This window comes from Alosa pseudoharengus, unplaced genomic scaffold (assembly GCF_046254945.1).
Source record: "Alosa pseudoharengus isolate Yale_2024_CS ecotype anadromous, Long Island Sound unplaced genomic scaffold, YU_APseudo_1.1 YU_APseudo_1.1_scf_6, whole genome shotgun sequence".
Classification (NCBI taxonomy): domain Eukaryota; kingdom Metazoa; phylum Chordata; class Actinopteri; order Clupeiformes; family Clupeidae; genus Alosa; species Alosa pseudoharengus.
In genome coordinates, this window is record NW_027468848.1 from 12,285,142 (window position 1) to 12,305,980 (window position 20,839).

At 41.1% G+C, this 20,839-nt stretch overlaps 1 protein-coding gene across 2 annotated transcripts; it reads right to left on the reverse strand.

The window, feature by feature from the left end:
* Positions 1–7,486: 7,486 nt before the first annotated feature.
* On the reverse strand, positions 7,487–18,108 carry LOC143106609 (tripartite motif-containing protein 16-like protein). Of its 2 annotated transcripts, none has more exons than XM_076270970.1 (7): positions 17,779–18,108; positions 12,893–12,988; positions 11,537–11,767; positions 11,099–11,195; positions 10,383–10,418; positions 9,961–10,011; positions 7,487–9,721 (listed from the first exon to the last, which is right to left on the reverse strand). In XM_076270970.1, exons 1-7 carry the CDS (start codon positions 18,058–18,060, stop codon positions 9,204–9,206), a joined length of 1,311 nt encoding a protein of 436 aa, XP_076127085.1. In that variant the 5' UTR covers positions 18,061–18,108; the 3' UTR covers positions 7,487–9,203. The 2 variants fall into 2 exon arrangements, with proteins under 2 accessions (XP_076127085.1, XP_076127084.1); XM_076270969.1 differs by having other exon boundaries at positions 11,099–11,258.
* Positions 18,109–20,839: the final 2,731 nt, after the last annotated feature.

A 20,839-nucleotide genomic window follows, 5' to 3' on the forward strand; every position in this document is an offset into this window, starting at 1 on the left:
TCAATCATTAGGCTACACACTGGACAACAAAATGCAAAATATAGGCTAGTTCTTACAGTTTTTCTCAGTGGCTTTGGTGCTTTTTTCAGATCAGAATGAAAATTCTCATAACTATTAGTTCAACCTCCACAACATTTAGTCATTTGTGCACATCATAGTAGCAATTTCTCCTTCCTCTGAACAAATTGCAAATACTTTTGGACATGTATCAGTTGCTTTCATACAATTCTCTGCTGTTTTTTAACATTATCATTTGCTTATGTCATGTCAGTCAAAATGAACTATACTTATGAATGCTGAATAGTCGTTCCAAATAAAACTAATATTTTTCATTTCATTGCTTGAGTCATTACATACAAAATTGGTGAACTAGTTATCAAATTCTGTCACAATGCTGTAGAATTGCAAAGAGCATACAGTAAAAATGTACGTATTCAGTGTCTTGTACTCACTTACTCCCCTAACTACAGCAATGTGTAACTTTACTGTAGTTTTCAAATGGCTGTACATGTACTGGGGTGCGTTTCCCGTACAACTACGGAGGTTAGCTTTTTACTAACGTGGTACGATGCATCGTTCAACTAACTAACATGTAAGTTACGACTGTTCCCCAAAGCCGCCGTACTTACATAGTACTTTGTTAGTTTGAACCATGTTGGTTTCAACCAACATAGTTCAGACTACAATGGTTGCAGATGTGTTCGGAGAATGTCGGGCTCTGTCGGTTAGAGCCGAACGCATGAAGTCACGCAAAATGAATGAAATTTGACATTGCATGACGTTTCCTGGGCCCAGCAGTTATAATATCATTAATAATAATAATAATAATAATAACAATGATAATAATGATAATACTTATTACAACAATAGGCAGTAATTTCAATAGGCCCTAGGCTATGTATGCTTTAAAAAAAATATATATATATTAGGCTATTAAAAATAATAGGCATAATAATGATAATTTTAATAATAACGTCACAGTCTATTGAACGTAGCCTACTAATGAGCCTAATCAGTGAAGCATAAATCGCCAACCGAGCACATGTGAACAAATAAGTTACACATTTAATGAAACACACCGAATAGCCTATAGGCTAAATACTGGCCAATATTTTCATTTGTTGTAGCGTGACAAGGTGGCGTGAAAGGATAGACCTCTGCATTTCGGATCTTGTAGTCATAGGTTCGAGCCTAGATAATGATAAATTAATAATGATGTTGGAATCTTGGATAGGCTCAATCACTAAATATTCCTATGATCGTTTAGAACCTGTAGTCCTAGTTTTAACTACTGATTGGAGACCATATGCTTACTAGCCTAGGCTTAGGATACATGTAGCCTATATTATGTTCTATGCAAATTGGCATGGTTAGATTAGATTCAACTTTATTGTCATTGTGCAGAGCACAAATACAAATACAACCAAATACAGTTTGCATCTAACCAGAAGTGCCAAAAAGGCAGAAAAGTGCAATGTGATATATAAAGTATAGACAGGTGGTGCATAGACAGGACAATAAATATAGTGCAGTGTAGACAGTAGTATACAGTTGGTTTGCAGAAGGTGGTTTAGAGTAATATAAATTAAATATAAATATGTGCAGTATCTTATCAGTTACCTTACAGTAAGAGCAGAATAAATATGGATATGTAATATGAACAATGTTAAACATGTTGTTATGTAAGTGCTTTGGGTTTCACTCTGTTCTAAAAGCGCTATATAAATGAATACTTTACTTTATGATTGCCCTTCATTTCACTGGAAGTTTTTCATGCCTTTATGCAGCATTTTTCCAATGTTGCCCTTGTTATGTGTTTTCACTGTGACACTGAAAATTGAATACTGTTACCACACACAAGTATTTCATGATATTTTAAATGCACAGATACAGTTTTTTTACCATTACTTTTCATCCATTGTAGTTATGAAGTTGTGTGTTGAATCACAACCACAAAATGACAGTTCACATAGCACAAATGTTTCAATGCTCAAATGGTTGAAGGATCTGCGCCAGCTGTACCCACACACACACACACACACACACACACACACACACACACACACACATACATATACACACTCACACTCACACACACACACACACACAGTGTTACTGTAGGTGCTGCTGAGACAGTAGCAAAGTATATACTGTTCAAATGCATGTCTATATTCCCTGAGTGCACTGACATTTCAAGACCTACTTTATTCCATCAACCCCCTATGATAATACAAGCATGTCAACTGCTCCATCTAGGAGCCCAACAGCGAGGCAGAGGCGCGGTACAACAACGCCCATAGCCGGACCCGCGTTGTTGTGGAGAGGGCCCTGGGCATGTGGAAAGGTGTGTGAGCAAATCCGCTGGTGGCCTGAAGCTCCATCCTGCAAAGGCGTGCAGTGTGGTTTTGGTGGCGGCGCTTCTGCAACATGGCCCTTCAGGATCGATCACATCCCACTGCCGGCTGATGTGGAGCTGTTAGTGGAGGAGGTGGAAGAGGTCATTCCAGTGGCTGCTGCACACCTTCCTGCTGGCCTGGAAGCACACTGGGAATTAGTTGCACATATGTTTGGCCCCTAAACACCCAAACCCCACAATTCCCTGCCACATTACCTGTTTTTTCCCCTTTTGTTTATGTTTTTTACATTTCTTTTAGTTTGGTGGGGGTGAGGGGGTAAATGTACTTAACTTTCCCACCATCACTTTCTCCCCATGATCCCTCCCACACACACATACAAACACACACACACACACATGTTCCCTATGAGCCATGACATCAAAATACATACACAGATTGAAAGGTCACAAAGCAAAGGCAACTTACCATTTTTCCGCCTCCCATGACAGGCCTACCCATACCTGGGCCATGAAGGACAAGTTAAATCAGTGAAAATCATGTCACATTTTGACACTGACCACAGCACTCTGCACGCTCACTTAAGTCCCAGAGGTCTTAAAGTTCTCCAAGCGAGAGGCTACTCAACAGCAGCATTTTCCAATGTCATTGTACCAACATAATTCAGCTATGTGTTCAAATATCAAGATCATATAATAACTGAGAGTAGTCTAACTTATACACCCGCTAAACATAGCTTGTGATCAGACAAGATACAACACAAACCCCACTCCACAGGCATAGGCTACTCACCTCACACCCATCGACTCAGTCTTGAACCCCTGACCTCTCTCATGTAAAGCCCACACGCTACAGTCTCTGCCACAGCACAGTCACTTCACCACATCATAATGGGCTGTAGAGTCCATATACCGTTAGCTATGTGTATGATTAGCAGATGCTTCATCCAAACACACTTAACATACGACTACAATGTAACGTTATCCTTTTATAACAATTACAATGCTAGCCTCACATAACAATACCGTTGGCATTCAAAAGCTTTATCACCAGATAACTTAACGGGTGTTCGAAAGAATCTGTGCTGACACATTAGCATTAGGCTACATGTAAATTCACGAATAATAACAACACAGATGATTGCGGTCATCATAGCACTTCACCACAGGCCGCTCTGTTGTAGGCTAACTCCACAACACTTCACTTTCCACTGTACCACATAACGTTGTCCAGTAATGTGCAATTGTAGCTTCCAGCAATGCTATGGTATGGTATCCCACAGCAATGTTATGGGATCGTTTAATGGCTACCTCTCATCCATCTGTCCTCTGCGTGTTCCGTCATCAGGGTTGGTTACGTCGTCTACTATGGTTCTTACTACTTACTACAGGTCGAGAGGTGTAGTTGTAACTACACAACTTTACGATAGTGGTTGCGAACGTTAGTTGCTACTATGGTTTTGGGAAACACTGACGCAGTGTCACGATGCATCGTACTATGTAAGTTCCACCACTATAGTTCACACTATCGTTTTGGGGAACAGTTGTGTCGTACTTACATAGTTGCAACCATGTTAGTTGCTACCGTAGTTAGCAACGATGCTTTTGGGAAACGCACTCCTGTATAGTGCTGTCTTGAGCATGTTCAGGTAGTGTCACCGAGTTCTGACCTTTTTTTTGCATTGGAAAACACTGAGAGAACTGTCATAATGAAAACATGACAAAACCATTTGACTATCTTGTTCATAAACGATGGTGTCAAGACTTCTCATTTTGATGACACTGACAGTTTCATTGACATGAATACCTGCTTTTGAGGAATGGACTATCCATTTTGAGCAAGTGACGTGCTTTTGCAGGTCATCCACTAGGTTTTGCAGTTTGCACTAATTGTTTTGAGAAATGCACTAACTGCTGTGCAAATGTTAATAGTGATGTGAGAATAGCACCAAAGCGACTGAGAAAAACTGTAATATAGATGAGTTTTTTGCAATATTGAACCAACTTGTATGTAAATCCAAACAGTTCTGCAACACTGTCTATGTAAGATATGCCAGTTTAAACCATAAGAGCCCTCTGACACAATAAGCAAGGAGCCAAGACAATAAGCAAGGTGGTTCAGTGAGTAGGCCTATTGTGTAGGCTTATACTGTTGAAGTAGGTCTAATCTTTTTTTTAGGTGGTCCGTGCGTTTCTTTTTTATTGGTTAAGTGGTCCTTCGTCTGAAAAAGTTTGAGAAACACTGCTGTATAGTGCTGTCTTGAGCATGTTCAGGTAGTGTCACCGAGTTCTGACCTTTTTTTGCATTGGAAAACACTGAGAGAACTGTCATAATGAAAACATGACAAAGCCATTTGACTATCTTGTTCATAAACGATGGTGTCAAGACTTCTAATTTTGATGACACTGACAGTTTCATTGACATGAATACCTGCTTTTGAGGAATGGACTATCCATTTTGAGCAAGTGACGTGCTTTTGCAGGTCATCCACTAGGTTTTGCAGTTTGCACTAATTGTTTTGAGAATTGCACTAACTGCTGTGCAAATGTTAATAGTGATGTGAGAAAAGCACCAAAGCGACAGAGAAAAACTGTAAAATTAGCATTTTGTCTGTTCCATTTATTTCTCATTTTTCTGGTAGGCTATCAGAAAAAAACTGATAAGACTAGGCCCCTACTGAACAAAAATAATTATTCTTATGATAATTAATAATTATTCTTCTTATAATTATTCTTCTTAATTCTTCTTAATTCTTATGGATAATGAATGATTGCTGATTGAAGAATTGCGCAAAGGAGTTTCACACAGGTGTATCAGAGATTCAGATTCAGACTTATGCAAGGAATCTATACCACATGTGAAAAGATGTTTTCCTTTTGTTTAGCAAGGGAAAACCAATAGAGTTTGGGGTTTTTGAATGACATCTGTGTTAACTGTTTTGCAAAAGGGTGTGATAAATGTAAAGGACATAATATTAATTTAGACATTGTTGCTTATAAAGTATTCCATAAATGAAAGAAATTTGAATAAATGTTCCAAAACATAGATTATTTGATGTCACCGGAATATGTCCTGACTCATGGATAGCAAATTGGTTTCATCACTGACACAGTAAATTACAGTAAATGCCAATTACTTCTTTGTACTTTGAAACAGGAAGACAATCCCAATATTGGTCATAAGTATATGTATACATGTATAGTAATAATCACTTTGGATGCCCACAAATATTTAGACCTGTGTGTGGAGATGATGGACACACATATGGCATTTAGTATGGACACTGCCATCATAACAACTACTGTAAGTCTTTCAGTTAAAACACCTTCTCTCTGAAGGACAGAACTTTACAATAGTGCAGTTGATAAAAATTGAATAAAAACAGATATTAGATAATAAAGCACTCCATAAACAGAGATACGCATGTGAATAACCCTCCTATTGCGTTTTATGTTTACTAGTTTTGTGTTCCGGCTGCGTTATAACTTGTTCCATAAATCCATAATAACACATATATTATCATCTAATGTTGTGATAGACCTTTGTATCAACTTGTGTTCTATTGGATAAAACCAGTTTTGAACTTCCATTTGGTATTTATGGCCTGCAGGCCTCATTGACCTGAGCTCATGCAAGTCGGAAAGGGGAAGATTCTATTGGGGAAAGGTTCCAGTGGGGCTGGCATCGAAGCAAATGTGGGGAGTGAGGGTGTGTTTGTGTGTGTTTTATGTACAGAAGCACACATACTGATCAATAAGTGTGTGCCTGGACTCAATTTTATACACTAACCATTTTCTCACTCATTCAATACACATGGGTGTTCTAAAGTTAAATAAAACACTCAAATTGTTATGAAAATGATCAAAATTAGTTTTGTGTGTTCATATGCCCTGTGTTAACAAAGTCATGGAGCCTCATTGTAGTCAGAATAAGTTTAACAATATTTTTGAGAGAAAATAATGTCAAAAAATAATAATGTCAATCGGTCACATTTGACCGCGAACACAACAGGATTAACAAAAATCATCTCCACGGATACATGGGGCACATTTAGGCTCACTTGACAGGGCTTGCATTGAAGTATTCCCCTTTCAGTGGTATGCTAAAATATTTGGCTCACCAGAGTCTCTGTCTTTAATCCAGGAGGACAGGGAAGGACGTGTGTGTTAAGCACAACGGGTCATGCCAGGCTGCCTCGGCATCTGTCTTCTGATGGGCAACAGTGACAAAGGCCACAGCACACAGGCACTACAGACCTTTACCAGCAAACAACCCAACATTCCTCTCGGGGTTCAAGTCCTCTCATGTCTTCACAAGTACTCTGCTCTTTGATTGATCTCTATAACTTCATTGTGTAAGGCTGTTGAGACATATATGGTAAAGTGAAATCAAGTTATGCAGCATTCATGTGATTTCACTAAATAATGTCTGAAAATAAGTCCTGGCACATTATTAGAGATGTATCCTTTACAATATCTACTGTACGTCACACAGTAATACTCTCATAGAGGTTCACTGCAGTTGTCTTTGCCAATGTTCTCTGAACGATGTTAATGGTAGTAAGAGTACACTGAGATGTTGCAAACACTGATGAAATGACATAACAAGTTGCAAAACATCCTATTCACATGAAGCTCGTGAACGGTGTGTTGGCCGTTTGACCTTTGACTGGAGTCATGGGTTCCTTATGGATAAATATCAAACATGTACAAAACATAAAAGCATTTTACTATGTATTTACACTGAATATTATACTGATACACCAAGCTGCATTATCCAGTTGGGTTTTCTAGAAACAAAACACTCATTATTAAATGACAGACTCATAATGTGTTCAAAGAGATATGGCCAGACTGGGTCAAACTCTAGGTTTCTTAAAGTCTTTTACTGCAGCATTGTTATCTATTGGGGGATGTTTATCTGAGTGTACTCCAGCCTATTATTACTGTTTAGTGTATACCAACATGTGCATTGCTTCCCTTATGTGCAGCAGGCTGTGTGAAATGTCAATCTATAACTGTTAAGGGCTCTTCTGGACTGCAGCCAAACATGCATCCTACAGTTTTAGAGTCTGCCACCTCTCTTCAACAGTTCAGACAGTGTATGTCACTCAATACAAAACATACAACCGGTTTAATGGAATGAAACAACAAGTTTATTAAAGCATTATGATATAAGAATTGGAAGAATTTACCCCTTGTCATCCATTTCCATCAATCATCATAATCATCTAAATTAGTTTGAAGCTGTCATTGTAAGGTGGTAGGACAACATCATTTTCATTTAAATTTAACAGAAATTGGTTAAATACAGTATTGTCAGTCTTAAGATTTACCCACACTAAGTAATATCTGTATACAGGGTAGGAATTTCACGGCGGCCACGACGGCCATGGCCGTCGTAGCCCCTTGCGTTGGCCGTGACGCCCCTTTGAAAATCAGAGGTTTACAGGCCACGGTGGCCTTGGTGCCCCCTTCTTTAAATATTCTGCTTTGCGTCCTACTAATAGCGATATATATTTAGCCTATAGCCTGTCAAAATAATCTTAGCATTCACAGCGCAAATTACGCAGTGGAGAAAGTGACAGCGCAAGAAAGTGCGTCCAAATTAACCCATTCTTCTCAGTTGAACTACTCCCGAAGTAGCCTACTCATCACACAGACATCACAAGTATCACATGAAAGAGCTTTTTCTCAGCTTTTAAACGATGTTAGCCGCTAATTGCTGTGGTGAACGGTCGAGAAAAGTAAAAAATATTAAATTTAATCATAAATTCTACTGAAGGTTTTGCGTCCATCTCCCTACCCATTCATCCCCGTGGAATACTTCACGAACCCTTATGGATGTCTCCAAATTTGGGATTTAAGTTTTACACTGTGTTTAAATTGTTCCACATTATTTCATAACGGGCCAAATACAAAATAAATATTACAAATGTCGCCTAGATATCGGTAAATCAGAGGACAGCTGACTATAAGAGTTTGTGAAAGTAGCCTTAATGATCACAAAATGCTAAGCATGCATCTAAGCTGTGCTTAAATTGTTCAATACATGATTTCATAACAGGCCAAATATAAAATAAATGTTAAATATAGCCTAGATATCTGAAAATATTAGATGATCAGATGATTTACAGTTATATGTAATATGTCATGTTTTATGTTTTTGTAATGTTTCATACAGTGATGCAGGTCTACTGCAGTGAATACAACTTTGATCATTTTTATAGCATACTACTGTATAGTTAACTTTGGCCTTGGTGCCCTGACATGTGGCCTTTGTGCCCCCCACCAAATATGCCCAACTGAAGGCCAAGTGGCCTTGCCCCTAAAATGGTGAAATTCCAAGCCTGTCTGTATATAATATTTTCATGTACAGGTTTCAGTAAAGTTCTATTAATCTTTATTCCTAAAAGTGCTAAATTGCATTGAAACAACTTTTTCTTGTCTCAATAATCTGTTAAACTGCTCGTTGAGACAGCAAACACTTTATGTTCTATCACACTTTATAAGTGTTCCATCAGACGTGTGTACAATAACAGAGGCATTAAAGCCCTGGTATGGTGAGGAAGAAAAGGATAGGGGGAATAGAAGAGGATTGTGGGTGAGCAAACCCAACACAGGGCTCATCAACAACACATCTCTCACAGTGTGGCTCCTAATGCCACAACTTGCTTTCAACAAATCAGCTGGGCTCCAGAGTTGTGTGGAAGGCTACAGCTGTTGCCCCCATGATCACAGAATCTCAGACACTGATCACTGAATCTTTCCATGTATGTGTGTGTGTGTGTGTGTGTGTGTGTGTGTGTGTGTGTATGGCTGTGCCAACAGTAGCATGTCTATGTGCATATCACAACAGCTTCACTGATGACCCAGCATCTAATCCAAACCCAGGGTAGAGTGTGTGAGTGAATGTGGTCTGGACTCTGTGCAGGAGGGTCATTGTGTCAGAGATGCTGTAGAAGGCCAGAGTTCCTGCCCTGTGATCCACATACACTCCTATTCTGGAGCTGGCCACTAGAGGGAGCTTAGTCTCTTTCTTATTGTGAAGGAAAAAGATGGCCCTTGAGCTGGACAGGATCAGCCTCCAGGTCTGATTATTACACCCAAACCCACACTGACCACCCCCTCCTTTCCTGCTGATGCTTTTATATGAGACTGCTATATCAACCTCCCCACTCCACTCCACCTCCCAGTAACAGCGTCCAGACACACCCTCACTACACAGCACCTGACAACACCCATCAAATCTCTCTGGATGTTCAGGATATGCGTGGCCCTGAGCGCGAAAGGTCACCCTCCGGTTCCCCTCAGACAGATGGAGGTATCTGTTTGCTGTGTTTGGATCCAGTGTGAGGTTACAGGAATCTGATAAAGTACAAGACAAAGTTAGGTATTTCTTAGTGTAATAATAATAATAATAATACATCTTATTTATAAAGTGCCTTTCAAGACACCCATGGCCGCTTAGTGTCTGTAGTGTAGGATCTATGTATGATTTTATTGTATGTGTGTGTGTGTGTGTGTGACCATTAGTGTGAAGGCTCCTTTCCATATCTGAGTTATTATGGTCTTTTCTAATGTCTGAATATTTCCATCCAACTTACATTGTAAGAACTCCTCTCTGCCCACAGAAGAAACAGCATTAACCTCAGACACTGTGTAAGAAAATACTGCATTTACATCAACACCAATTACTACATACAATGTAGGCCTAACTCATTCAACTTAAAACAATAAGTAGGCTACAAAAGTACATTGTTACTAAAGCAAAACGTGATACACGTATATAAAGAACACTGCTGGCTCACTTTAAAATCACACCAGGTCATATAAATGATGTTAAGAAACATTATGAGCCTCCAGCTGCTTAAATCTTAAAGGTGTCCACCCTCCAACTAACAAGGTCAGATGGAGATGCATTCTAAGAGTAACACTGGTGCAGGCATATTGAAAAGCCCTTCAGTTCGCTGAAATAACCCAACCCAACCACAGAGGTCAAGAGTAAAGAAGTTTTTTTTCCCCTCACCTTCAACAGAACGGATGATTGGAATATTTGTCCCTACTGACAGACAGAGAAATGTACATTTAGTCAATATTAAAACACAACTGATTGGATTGAATCACACAACACTTTCAAATAAGTATTTCTTAATTGTTACCAATTATAACCAATGCTATTCCATCCGTAACAACTGCAAATATCGCCATAATTCACTTCTTTTCAATTAACTTTGCATCAGTATGAATTATATGACTCAGCTGGTAAGATAATGAGGCACCAGAGCAGGTCCCATCAAGGTGGACATGTGCTCATGTCACTCAGTGTGATTCAGACTGAATGAACTGCTCTTCTGTTTTCATTCATTCATTCATTCACTGTAATATCCTTAGCATTAATAAAGGAAAGGCGGACAGCAGGGTAGCGGTTATCTGGGGTTTTACTGAACACTTATATGAGCATTACATGAGCATGGCAGTCTCCTAATACTACTACAACAGCCCACCACTGTGCTAACGCACTACATTATGTTTTAGCTGAACTAATACTGCCACCTAGGGGACAATTCTAATATGACAGAGATAACCTTCCCCATCTACTTCATTCATTCAATCATTAATTAATTCATTCATTCATTCATATATTTATACATTCATTCATTCATTCATCCATCCAAAAGGTAGAATAAGCAGGTTATCAATACCAGCTACATGAAACATGGCGAGAACATGAACATGACCAACCTGCTGCAGCAATCTTCTTGATTTCCTGCTTGAGGAAATCCTCCAGCTGCCACTTCAATATGGAGACAGATTTCTTCACAGCCTCAAAAGGCAGAACCTGTTTAAAAAAGATGCTGGCTAAATCTTTAAGGTGAGGCAGGTCACTGACTGACTGGACAGTCTACGAAAGGGACAGACAGAGAGAGAAACATAATTTATTGTTCTGAATTTAATGACACTGATATGACTTCCAAAACAAACAAGAAATTACTTTGCAATGTTTTTTTTACATATATTGGATACGATTGCATGTGGGAGAACTTTGACACAAAATAGAAAGTGTCATTGAAAAGAGGCACTCTAAGTATAGTATATCTCAAATTACTTTGTATGTTTAAATGAGAAAGGTATGTTATTGGAAATTAATAATTTTCTGTGCTAATAATTCATCAACAGCACCTGAAGGGAATGGAGACCATCTGTGTGTGCAAGCTGCTCCAGCTCAGCATCTCTCCTCTTCAGCTCAGCAATCTCCTGCTCCAGTTTCTTCAGGAGTCCTTTAGCCCGACTCACCTCAGCCTTCTCCTGAGCTCTGATCAGCTCTGTCACCTCAGAGCGCCTTCTCTCAACTAAGCGGAGCATCTCAGTAAAGATCCTCTCACTGTCCTCCACTGCTGTCTGTGCAGAGCTCTGTTAGGAGACACGCAAAGAGGAAGGCACAGAGGGAGGTGAAGCTGAAAAGTAGCTCATGGTGTAATTTACTTGATTCAAGGCCAATAGGCCTTATGCTTGAAAGGCTCTTCAGGTAACACATTTGTTTCCAGTAGAGCCAGATGTGTTTGAACCTGCTGCTATTGTTAATGTTTATTAGTGTCTACACAGACCCGGTTGGTTGTTGCACCTAGTGAATCACCACGTTACGATGTAAAAGGATTTATGCGTGCGTTGAAATTGTTATTATTGGGCAAACAATATTTTCATTGTCGGAGTGAACATGTAAGGAGCAGAACATAACAGAAGATGCCGGTACAACACAGCTAATACTACACCGGAAACAAATGAGCTACCACAAGAGCTTTTCGTGCATAATGTAAATTCTTGTTAAACCATGTCTTTCTGGACAATCCATGCTACGGATCAACAATGCATCAACAGCATTGCCTTGGCTCTTTGTGACTAACAGGCCAAGGGTTTGCCATGCCAGACTGCACTGGAATTTCATAGGGTTGAGCAGAATCTAGGATGGCCACTGGTGTGAATGATAATATTCAATATTACTGATGACGTCAAGGTGGTGGGGGCCCCCAAATCAAATAACTTTTTAAAAAAGTTTCAAAAAAGCATCGAAATCACAATTCTTGACTTGGTATCGGTATCTTAACAATAATTTTGGTATTGTGACAACACTATTACTCTCTAAAAGGACGATCATCATTGTTATCATTACTTGATTGGTTAAGAACAAAAATGAGTTCTAGGCTAGCTAAAGCACGTTTTTACATCCTGCACATTTAAATCCTGCACATAACAGGATAACAATAAATTTAATTAATGGCAAATCCCTATTTCAGCTGTGATGATGAGCAATATCCGGCTGCGTGGATATGTTGTAGAATCCATCATTTGCACTCCAACTTCGGAAATGTGGGTCTTATTGTGTGGCAGATTAGGCATCAGAATATGAGAGGGAGTGTGCTGACAATAATGACTGATGACACCGTGATGACATGTAATCCTGAGACATCAAAGCTTGCTGAAATAACAAGACCAAGTGACACTTCCAGGATCCAACATTCTCCTGTGGTCAGTACTCACCTTGAGAGTCTCCACAGCCTTTCTCAACTCCTGCAGCTCCTTCTCTCTCTCCTGGATTATCTGCTGGAATCCTATCTGTGTCTTACCCATCTGCTTCTGATGAAAAAAAAAAACACACAACCACTTTCAATTATATATTCCTCACAATTATATCATCTTAATGATTATAATCAGGTAGGCTATCTCAGCAGGCAAGATATGAATCTCTACAGAAAACTCGCAGCTATCAGCATCATACTGTGACGGCTACTCCAATCTTTCGTTCAGCAAGCTTTATTGAAAGGTTCGGGAGCAGGGACACAGACCAAGTACACAGTATACACTAGGGAAGTCAAAGACACTCATACACTACACGCACAGTGGTGGACACAGCCACACCAACACGAATAGTCCATGAGCCACAGGCCCAAAAAGGGGCGTGTCACTACCACTTGGGGGGGCAAATTCTCACTATATTTTTCTGAAAGCTACATATCTCTGGAGTATAAAATGGTATGATAGCAAGTTGGATCTTGTAGCTTTGTGGCTGTACAGGCCTTCAAAGTTGACCTCTGATTTGAAAAAAGGAAATTCCGCCTATTGGCTTTTTTTTGTTAAACCACTTATAAGAGCCCAGAAAATAATCCAAACCTCATTATTACTGATGCATATGTGGTGTTTGATGTTGGCATACATATTTTGAATCATTATGTGATTTTACCCTTCATTTTGGTTGATAAAATTCAAGATTTATGTGTAATAATGAGCAAATCTACGTTTTCAGAGACACAACGTGAGCACTAATTGAAATGCCCACTACCTCATTAATCAATGTATTTATACCTTCCTACCTCCCAGCAGAGACTTGAAATACAAATGATTACATAGGTCTGCATTGCTATGCTATTTACTATTTGTAAATGTACTATTCGGAAACACCCCAAAATTCAGTAAATTAGTATTTTATTGAAACTACCCATAAGAGATCAAAACATCATTACCAATCACATATTACCTTTACATTCAAGGAATACCATATGAAAATTGTTCACATCACCACATGTACCCGGCTTAACATAAATATTATAATTTTATAATGTCCAGGGCAGATGAAATACATACAGTCATTTCCTGTGTATTAGCCGTATTGTGTATAAGCCACAGGACAATGTTTTATGCAAGTTAAAAGAAACAAAACCATATACCATATTAACTGCCCCCATGTATTAACCTCATAGCTGAAGAAATTTTGCAAAATCAATGTATAAGCTGCAGATAATAGTTGGGAAATTATGGTAATTGCATCACAGGTGCTAAAATGATCTACATTATACAGTTGTACAGTTATTCAGTTGTACTTTTGACTAGTAAGAATGTGGGAATGAGATGTAGATGAACTGGTTGGTGAAAATATTCATACTTTACACATTGCTATCATTATGTACAATTATTAATATTATTATTATACGAGCATGAATCAAAAAAGAAAACACAGGCACATGGCAAGACCATCATGTTAAAGACTGGACATGAGAGAAGTCTTTTGTCACCCTCTTGGACCTTAACCATGGTCATTGACGACACCTGAGGGGACCCCAAGGAAAACCTCTAAAGCAGCACTTGCAAAGCATTTGCAGAAACTTGCATCACTATCAGATAATCTTCCAGATGAATATAATACAGCAACAATCATTGATGGAATGTCTCTGGTCCAGAAGGTCAATAACAATGTCTCAACTTATGCAGACATTGCTGCTGCTATTCATAGCATGATCCGTAAAGAGGCAAAGCAGAGGCAGATAATTTTTTAGATTAAATTAGATTAGATGTAACTTTGTCATTGTGCAGAGAACAAGTACAGAGACAACGAAATGCCGTTTGCGTCTAACCAGAAGTGCAAAAACGCAGAAAAGTACAATGTGATATACACAGTATAGGCAGGTGGTGCATAGACAGGACAAAAAATATAGTGCAGTGTAGACAGTAGTATACAGTTGTTTTGCAGAAGGTGGTTTAGAGTAGCATAAATAAAATATAGATATATGCAGTGTATTAACAGAATATATTACAGAAAAACTGAATAAATATGAATATTTAGTATGAACCATATAGACAGATAGGTACAGTATGTACAACTAGCAGTGTGGTAACAGTACCATTGTAGTGCAGAAACAGTAACATTACAATAGTATTAATAATAAGTGTATGTGCAGGATGAAAAGTAGTAGAATATGGCTATGTACAGTATAAGTGTAATTACAGTATGTACATTTGTAAATAAATAGATGGATGGGATAGATGGGTGGGATAGGGTAGTGCAGTTGTGGGGGGGGCTAGGGGATGTCCGCCTCCTTGTTGTCAAGGTTGCCATGGTCGTGGACACCTCAACAGGCACAGGCAAGGAGGCATCAGGCGGGGGCGGGGCAGGGGGTGATGGGGGCTTAGTTTGTTGGATGGCACCGGGATGCAGAGCTAGAGTTCAGTAGGGTGACAGCCGCAAGAAAGAAGCTTCGTCTGAACCTGCTGGTTCGGATGCAGAGAGACCTGTAACACCTCCCGGAGGGGAGTGGGGTGAACAGTCTGTGGTTGGGGTGAGAACAGTCTTTGATGATGCGCGCCTTACGCAAGCATCGCTTGCCCTGGATGGCCTCGATGGAGGGGAGTGAGGAACCGGTGATGTGTTGGGCAGTTTTCACCACCCTCTGCAGTGCTTTCCGGTCGTGGGCAGAGCAGTTGTCATACCAAACTGTGACACAGTTGGGGAGGATGCTCTCGATGTTGCAGCGGTAGACGTTCACCAGGATCTGAGGAGACAGATGGACCTCAGAAAGAAGAGACGCTGGTGAGCCTTTTTGATCAGGGTAGAGGTGTTGAGGGTACAAGAGAGGTCCTCAGAGATGTGGACACCCAGAAACTTGAAGTTGGTGACATGCTCCACCTCAGTCCTGTTGATGAAAATGGGTGTGTGTGTGCTAGCTTTAGACTTCCTGAAGTCCACAATGAGCTCTTTGGTCTTCTTGGTGTTGAGAGCCAGGTTGTTATCAGTGCACCACGATGTTAGGTGCTGGACCTCCTCCCTGTAGGCCGTCTAATCATTATTGCTGATGAACCCAATCACCGTAGTATCATCTGCAAACTTGACAATGGTGTTAGAGCCATGTACAGGTGTGCAGTCGTAGGTGAAGAGGGAGTAGAGGAGAGGGCTCAGTGGTACACTGGTGTTCGATGGTTGAGGAGGTGTGATTATCTAACCTAACAGACTGAGGTCTGTTGGTTAGGAAGTCCAGAATCCATAAGTTTGTTTCTTCTTTTATCACAGACACATATATTGGTAGATGTTTTTTCTTTACCTTGACATGTTTCGACGTATACTTCCGTCTTCATCAAAAGGTCACACGGTGGAGTAGTGTGACGCGTTTTTATCAGCTGATGTTGTTACGGAGGTGTGATCCACCTGTCAGTTTTTTGACAGGTGGACCACACCTCCTGCATGCCAGAGTCATTAAGCAGGAGAACAACCGATACCACCACTGGATAAAGGAGGCGATTGAAATAAGAAAGCGGAGCCCAAAGACGATGAACAGAGATGAGGGAGCATATATGCTCTCCCATACCTGGAGTGCCGTCCTGGGAGGCGGCTGACTGACAGCAGGAGGTGTGGTCCACCTGTCAAAAAACTGACAGGTGGATCAAACTCCGTAACAACATCAGCTGATAAAAACACATCACAGTGTAGACAAGTGTAGACACAATGAACGCAGAGGGAGGTATTGATGCCCAGTTCACAGAGTTTGGTGATCAGTTTGGAGGGGATGGTGGTGTTGAAAGCTGAGCTGAAGTCAACAAACAGCATTCTTACATAGGTGTTGCTATTGTCAAGGTGGGACAGGGCAGAGTGAAGTGTCATAGAGATGGCATTCTCTGTGCTCCTGCTCTGACGATGAATTCAATGAATAGATTAAAGATCCTTTGTACTCGTTTCAGCTACAATTTAAAAAACATTTGTACTGCAGACCTATGTATGTCATCATTTAACATTAATTTCAACTCGCAATTGAAAGTAAGGAAGGTAGAACAGTAATGATCAATAAGGTCTGCATTCAGGTATTGCCATAACATGTTGCTCTGAAAACTCAAATTAGCTTTTTTTGCACATAAATCTTGAATTTTATCAACCAAAATAAAGAGCAAAATCACATAATGAGTCAAAATATGTATGCCAACATCAAACACCACATATGCATCAGTAATAATAAGATTTGGATTATTTTCTGGGCTCTTATGAGTGTTTTAACAAAAAAAGCCAATAGGCGGAATTCCCTTTTTTTTCAAATCAGAGGTCAACTTTGAAGGCCTGTACAGCCACAAAGCTACAAGATCCAACTTGCTATCATACCATTTTATACTCCAGAGATATGTAGCTTTCAGAAAAATATAGTGAGAATTTGCCCCCCCAAGTGGTAGTGACGACCCCTGTGGCTCATGGACTAGAAGGGTAACACAGGAGGTAGAACTAAAAGGGGAATCACACTACACTAAAACACAAACATAAACAGTAATTAAAGGCATAAACACACATGAAAACAACCCCAAGGTTCTCCCAGAATCCCCCAGCATGCACTAGTTCCGGAGCCGTAACACACAGTGCCAGTCATCACAGAATTTTGCACCTCGTAATCCTTGACTCATTCTCCTCAATAAAATAGGCTACAGCCTTGTGATAATCACTAATCAATTGAAACAAAACGTGGTTTCTTTGAAATTGACTATCAAACATTTGACTGAGACATAGGAGGCTAATTTTAACATTTGCACAGGTTCCGAGTCAAGGACTGGATCCAGACATTTTTAACTTTCGCTGACGTTATGACATTTGTCCTTTGATGAAGTTAGTATAGGCCTCTCACCCGTTTATTTGACGATCCGGTTGAAGGAATATTTTGGATTCTGGTTCTCTTTATGTGTTCAACACGCTCGGCAACAATAGTATTTTTGTTTAAGACTGGTCTCGGAGAGAAAGTTTGCCTGCAGTGGGGGCAGTTATAAACCCCCTTCGGATCTTCTTGATTCCAGCATCTCGTAATGCAGCCCATACAGACGTTGTGTCCACAGTTAAGAGTCACTGGATTATTTAATAGATCCAAACAAATCGGACACGTAAGGTCCTGGTTACTTGGGGCCTCTGCCATTTTAAGGCTAATGAAAAGTTGGCAACTTCAAGGTCAGGTCAGAAGCTATGTTACTTTCCGTTTCGTTTCGTGTGAATTCAGGAGCATATGCTAAGCTACTGCACAGCTTGGGAAAGACAGGTGTCAGTGTGCAAACAAGATTTCGTCATTAACATTAAATAGCATTATGCGAACGAAAAGATATTAGACAGCCTATATGAATAACTTACTTTTATTTATGTTTGCTGTGACAACCATAATAACATTTTTAACAAGGAATAGATGTTTAATGGTAGAGAGTCTGAATGAAGGGTAGGCCTAGTTAATTTTAATGGCCAAACACAAACGTAGCCTATAGCCTACAATAACGGAATCATTTCCAAACTTTTCATTTCAAAAAGCTTTCAAAGATCGGCTATTATTTGGCTACATGCCAAATAATTTGGTGCCAACTGGTGGAGATGTTTTGTAGTAGGCCTAGCCTATAAAACAATTCGTGTTTGCACTGCTCTGTCATACATTCCATTGGCAACTGTGCGAAAAAGATTTAAAAAAAAAGACCTAACCCTCCAAACATTTATTTTATGTTTACTGGAGTCTAATTGGTCTAATGCCTCAGCCTTTTCAGTTTAATCTAGCCTACCACTGAATCATTGTCAAATCAGCGCAGTCTTGTTCCATGGGGTACTGCATTATTGGGTTATTAAAGTCAGTTTGTAAATCACCCAGATTTCTCTGATAGACTTGAAAAAATTTATTTTTTTTGTTCAAATAGCTGGCACTATAATGCAATCTCGATGGGTTAGGCTATATTATATAAGCAGTTGGAAGATGCAATTGTATTGTAGCGACCAGAGGGGGGAGACATCATTCTAGTTGAGCTAGTTAGCACAAAGGCTCATGGGACTGTTTATGGTTAAGATAAAAGTCATGTTTTAGTGTTGTTATGTGCATGTTCACTTGCCTTCTGTGGTTTCCAGTGTGTGTGTGACTATTAATAGTGTCAAGTTCATGTTAACTTTTACTAATACTTTAACCACCGCGACTGAGTATCTTAGTGTGTTTGGCTATGTCTGCCCAGTATTGTAAAATTGAGTGTTCATGTCTGATTCTAAACAAATACAGTATACCTTGTGGTCGTGCGGTGTAAGGGACGCAAGGGTTGTAAATTAACATAATCTGACTCACTTGCATCTTTCCGCGAGCGCTCGCCACATTGGTGCTCAGAAGTGGGATTTTAATTAAAGAAAAAGGAAAGATGGATAAACAGATTAAAGAGCTAGAGAAAGTCATTGAGCAAAACTTTCAACTCCTGGATAACCTGGAGAGGCAATGGTCAGGGCCTGCTAAAAAAGAACGCTTTCCAACCCACCCTGATGGTTCCAGTGCACCACGGCCATACCGCCCCCTAGAGGTTGGGGATGCTACTGCGGGAGAATCACTGCTGCCTGCTGCCCCTGGCCGCCCCCTAGTGGCGAGGAGGACCACCGCTGATGACACCCTGCTGTCTGCGACAGGCGCGGGACATCAACAGTCTTTCGCTGCCGCTGCCGCCAATGAACCACCACCACTGGTAACCACACCCAGACCACAACACCCTGCAGCCATGCCTAGGACACCAGCCAAGCTTCCTAAGTACAATGGGCTGACGCAGCTAGAGCCATATCTCTCTCAAGTGCAGCTAGCAGCATGGCACGGCGGCTGGAGCAATGAAGAAGCTGCCACTCACCTGGCCCTTGCATTGGAAGGAAAAGCGTTGCAGGTGCTCCTCGACATTGCCCCAGCAGAGCAACGAGACTTACAGGCTTTGACCTTGGTGCTACAGAGGCGGTCCGGGCAGAGACTCCTCACCGACCAGAGCAGGGAGCAGCTAGCTAGCCGTCACCGCCAAGATGGAGAGAGCTTAGGTACCTTCGCCGCAGATGTGCAGCTGCATGCCCAACGTGGCTACCCACAATTCCATGCTGCTGCCCAAGAGGAGCTGGCCCTCCATGCCTTCCTGTGGGGGCTCGCACCAGAGAGGTTGCGCCAGCATGTTCGCCTCGCCATACCCCAGTCTCTCAGTGAGGCCCTTCGTGAAGCGGAACGGGCTGAAGTGGTGCTCTTAACACGGTCTACTCCTCAAAAGGGTTCCACACCACAACCACACGTCAGGATGGCAGACATCAAGATGACTGAATATGATGAGGAAGAGGCTGAGGTTGAAGAGGTTTACCAAGCCCAGCCTTCACCACAACGGTCTCAGCGGTGGCCTCCACCCTCCAGGCGTCGTCTACCTCGCCAACCAGACCGCTGTTACCGATGTGAGGAGCCTGGCCATGTTGCTCGAAATTGCCCAGCCCCTGCACCAAAGACCAGGGCCACCCACCATGCGGGAAACGACAGTGGAGTGGCTCAGTGAGGGGACCACCACTCCAGTCGCCAATCCCTCTCCGAGGCCAGTATGCACTGGTCGGCTGCTTCGGTCACACCAGGGGACTGTACCTGATTTGCCAAATCGATGGCCAACGCTGCCGAGCCCTGGTAGATACGGGGTCTACCATTTCCTTGGTGCGGCCTGGAATCCTCCCAAGCACTATCGGCCCCCTCCCAAAGGCGTGGTCCCCAACTAACACCCAGCTGATGACAGTGACAGGAGAGAGAGCAGACATGAGAGGGAAGAAGGGACTGAGAATCCAGGCTGGAAGCCTGGTGCTGGTGCACGAGTTCTGGCTCGCCAACATCCGAGACCCGTGCATCATTGGACTGGACTTGCTGAACCGTTGGAAGGCACTTGTTGATGTGTCCGGGGCAACGATTA